We start from the raw sequence: 3887 nt of genomic DNA, 5'->3' as shown, positions 1-3887 counted from the left end.
ATAATCTCCTATTCCAGTTATACTTTTTATATGCAGAGCGGTTTTAGGTAGTGTGAGTGACTATTGTGCTCATCATGCCCATTGCACTGTCATGATTGTGAAGAAGCCAAAAACCAAGCACTGATCTATACTGGCATATCCTTCAAAAATAAACATATAATCCTTTTAGCAAAACAAAAATAGCAATGTTCTCAGAAAGTTTATGACTTGGTTTGTCCTATGGCATGTCTGCTTTGTAGTTTATGATAGAACGTATGTAACTGTTGGATTGTTGTTGCACCTATCTGGGCTTTACTTTATTTTGTATATGAAAAACTCAGAATAATGTGTCTATAAAAAGTGTTTTTCTTTTTTCTGAAATTTAACTGATAGTAACTGAAAGATATTCAAAGAATTCATATTTTCTCAATTTTGTTGATCAATCTTTATTCTAGATGGAATTATTCTTCTGCTTATTCAAATATGTCTTGTTTGGAGAATTCTTTCCATACATCGGAAGACAGGTCCTTAACAATGACTCTCAATAGAAGAGCCATTATGTAACAACACTGTAAATGCACACAAATTATAGAAACTACTACTGAAATGAATGTCCAAGAGAAGCAAGTGACGAATTGTCCTTGAGTTCAATAGCACCAACTAGAGAGGAACTTGAGCCATTCAAAAATTCCTTATACCATTTTGCGGAGAGCTTTGGGTATCTTCTCAACTCTGGATCATTCCTATCCACAGAGTATAGTCCAAAGCCTGATTTATATCCATCCAATAACTCAAATGCATCCATGAAAGACCACACAAAATACCCCTTTACATTTGATCCATTTCTGAAGGGAAAATAAGACATAAATGATGAGACAGTGTATAGTGTTTATTTATGTTGTGTCTATTTTCATAACTGTGTACTTTGGACATGGTTTTCATTTACCGCATATGTAACTTATTTCATAGATATTTTTGAGATCTTTACTTAGTAAAATGGAGTGGCAATGACATACCTCAGGGAATCGAGCGTGCTACCAATGTATGCTTGCAGATATTCCACCCTTGATACATCGTGGAGTGATGCATTGCTTGCATTGCTTGCTGTCCGTTGGCCTAAAATACACGCATTATGTATGGTTCACCAAATCGTTGTTAAATCCCTTGAAGCTTAATTTTACAACTCCTATCAATCAACATCCAAAGACGATTTCCTAAAAGGGACTCGTTGCAATCAATGTAGTAGTGAATGAAGGGTAAACATACCATTTTCATGAATGAACATAGGTGGATTGCCATAAAGGGTCTTGAATGTTTCCAGCACTTCTTGTAAAGCCCATGGTGCCATAGGATACTGAGTCAAGTCAAACCAGATAGTTGAATAGCAAAGTAATCTAGTAAATGAACCAATTTTTAATTAAGATGATAATTGTAATTAGTTTTTCAACCGTTACCTCTTTATCTGCAAGTATATCCTGTACAGCTGCAAAACCATGGAAAACAAGGGGATGATTCATTTTGGCTCCATCATTTATTCGACGAGTCATAGACATGGTTTTGTGCACTTATGAAAAGGGGACTCAGATGCCAAATGATGTTAGAGTTCAACAAGTTGAAAACATCAGAACCATAATGAAAAAGATGGAGTTAATGCAATTAGTACAGCAAGCTTATACATTTTTAATCATTAAAATCCAACACATACCGAGTAGATTTGCACCCGTGTCCGCAATGAAATCTCTTAGTGCTGTCTTCAGGGCACTAGAATTGTCTGATACATTAAATTCGCTGTAGTGAATTATGCCAATAAAGTCGTAGGAACCCTTAACTTGTTCAGATTCCCGAGTTGTGAATGCTGGTATTCTTGCGCCTGCATTTTCCTTCATCAAATTGGGATAGTCTCCGTGCAACAAGGGTTCCATAAACCTGTGATAATATAGGTTTATAAAATGTTTAAGGTAAGAAGAGAAAATATTACAACCAGTCTTAGTGTCAGTAACTCACCAACCAAAATAAAAAGTACGGATTCGTTCACATGCTGCCTTGTCTTTCTCTGTATTTGTCTGAGGAACTATCCCAAATGTATAGAAAGAGATACCAACAAATCCATGTTGTTGCTCCTGCAATGTAATTAGTCTCTATGGAATCATGAACATTACTTGCCTACAAAGCTTTTGTAGGTCGATAAATATTAAAAGAGATTAGGTGATATACCCTGTACTTTCTTCTATACAATCTCACTGCTGAAGAATGAGCTAACAAAATATGATGTGCAGCCAGGTACGGTTCAAATGTGGAGTTTCCCTTAGAGCTCGGTATAATACAAAATGGAGGAGAGCATCGTTGAGGTGGGGCTAGTCCCTGATCATAACTACCTACGGCAAAAATATTTGGCTCGTTCACAGTTGTCCAATATTTGACTCTATCTCCGAACTCTCTAAAACACACGTCTGCATAATTTGTGAAGTCTTTTCTGCATCGACATTCAAAACATAATTCTCAGTTCTGTCAAAAAAGTTCAATTATATTATACAGTATAGAAGCACGGAACATACATGACATCACGACTAAGCCATCCTTCATAGTCATCTTCGAGTGCTTGTGGAAGATCATAGTTGTTTAGTGTCACATGTGGTTGGATACCTGCATAAGGGAAAGACTTGCATTGCTCAAAGAAACATAACTCTTTTATTTTATGTTGCAACAAATTAAGAAAATTGTATCGAACCATTGGTAATGAGTTCATTGATGAGATTGTTGTAGTATTGTAGTCCCTTGGGATTGACGGGTCCTCTACCATCTGAGGAGAAATAAAAGCATATGTAGAAAAAAAAAACATAAAATTTGAGTGTTTGTATGGATATGTAGTAAAGGTGAAGTTGAGTAGAAGTACTTACTTGGTATCAATCTGGACCAAGAAATGGAAAATCTATAAGCATCAAGGCCTGTTTCAACCATGAGCTGCACGTCTTCCTGCATTATTATTTGTATTGTCTTAACCAACTTATGTTCATGTATTTAAACTTCCAGAAACTAAGAAATGAATCACAGAATGCATTACTAAGAAAAGTCAAAATTAGAACGATAGAAGTTTTGTGTATTGTTTGTTTACCTTGTATTTGTGGTATGTGTCGCAGGCTACATCTCCATTTCCACCATCACCATGTGCAGACCCTTAAATATCAAAACCAAATCATATTCTAAAATTGGTTAGATGAATGATAAGAAGAAACATGAAGAAAAAGAAGGATTGAATAAATAACCGAACTAGCATGTGCTAAGGTATCCCAAATGCTAGGAGTTCTTCCATCTTCATTAGCAGCTCCTTCCACTTGATAAGCAGATGTGCCTGAACCAAAAACAAAATCAACTGGAAAATCACTTCTGCTATAATCATCAACACAACTCACGAGAACTCCCTCACCCAAACTGAGGATAAAAAGTAACAAAGACGATACAAAACATGCTTCTGGTTTCATTATTATCAATAATAGTAGTATTTGCGTTTTAAATTTTGTAAGAGCCTCAACCATATATTGCATTAATTACAACACATTTTTAAAGGTATACTCAATTATTGATTTTTTTTGTCTTAGCTATTACGAATGATTGGTGAAGATTAGTCACTGTGTTGAAGACTCTAAGATTAAATTTTGATGATTCAAATTTAAAGATCATCAAATAAATAAATGAATATTATAAATTAATGATCACAATGAATGGTTGAGATGTGCCTCTAATCACTATCTAACGGTAGAGAATCCAATTCTGTATATAAAAGGATAAGTAGCATGGTAATCTTAGGGAGCAATCAATCTATCAATCAGCAATGAGAAGGATAAGCACAATACTTGTACTACTAATATTTTATGAAAAATGATAATGACTTCATTAACATTAGCAACGGT

At 35.0% G+C, this 3887-nt stretch overlaps 1 protein-coding gene across 3 annotated transcripts; it reads right to left on the bottom strand.

The window, feature by feature from the left end:
* Positions 1–400: 400 nt before the first annotated feature.
* Positions 401–3631, bottom strand: LOC131643940 (hydroxyisourate hydrolase-like). 3 transcript variants are annotated; one of them, XM_058914310.1, is made up of 12 exons: positions 3248–3629; positions 3092–3153; positions 2877–2952; positions 2708–2779; positions 2535–2622; positions 2194–2452; positions 1984–2099; positions 1685–1905; positions 1434–1462; positions 1246–1333; positions 996–1095; positions 401–824 (listed from the first exon to the last, which is right to left on the bottom strand). In XM_058914310.1, the coding sequence occupies exons 1-12, from the start codon at positions 3519–3521 to the stop codon at positions 578–580; spliced, it is 1632 nt and encodes a 543-aa protein (XP_058770293.1). In that variant the 5' UTR covers positions 3522–3629; the 3' UTR covers positions 401–577. The 3 variants fall into 3 exon arrangements, with proteins under 3 accessions (XP_058770293.1, XP_058770295.1, XP_058770294.1); XM_058914312.1 differs by lacking the exon at positions 1434–1462 and having other exon boundaries at positions 1656–1905; positions 3248–3630; XM_058914311.1 differs by lacking the exon at positions 401–824 and having other exon boundaries at positions 1029–1165; positions 3248–3631.
* Positions 3632–3887: the final 256 nt, after the last annotated feature.

This window comes from Vicia villosa, linkage group LG1, assembly GCF_029867415.1.
Source record: "Vicia villosa cultivar HV-30 ecotype Madison, WI linkage group LG1, Vvil1.0, whole genome shotgun sequence".
NCBI lineage: Eukaryota > Viridiplantae > Streptophyta > Magnoliopsida > Fabales > Fabaceae > Vicia > Vicia villosa.
Note: the sequence above shows the minus strand (reverse complement) of the source record. Positions and strands in the feature narration are given on the sequence as shown.

What these genes read in the sequence shown, in the direction of transcription:
- LOC131643940 (XM_058914312.1), bottom strand. Translation starts at nt 3,521, where the DNA reads ATGCAATATATGGTTGAGGCTCTTACAAAATTTAAAACGCAAATACTA. An exon ending in ACACATACCACAAATACAAG is followed by an intron (nt 2,953 to 3,091) that starts GTAAACAAACAA and finishes ATAATAATGCAG; the next exon opens with GAAGACGTGCAGCTCATGGT. An exon ending in AGCACGCTCGATTCCCTGAG is followed by an intron (nt 825 to 995) that starts GTATGTCATTGC and finishes TTTTCCCTTCAG; the next exon opens with AAATGGATCAAATGTAAAGG.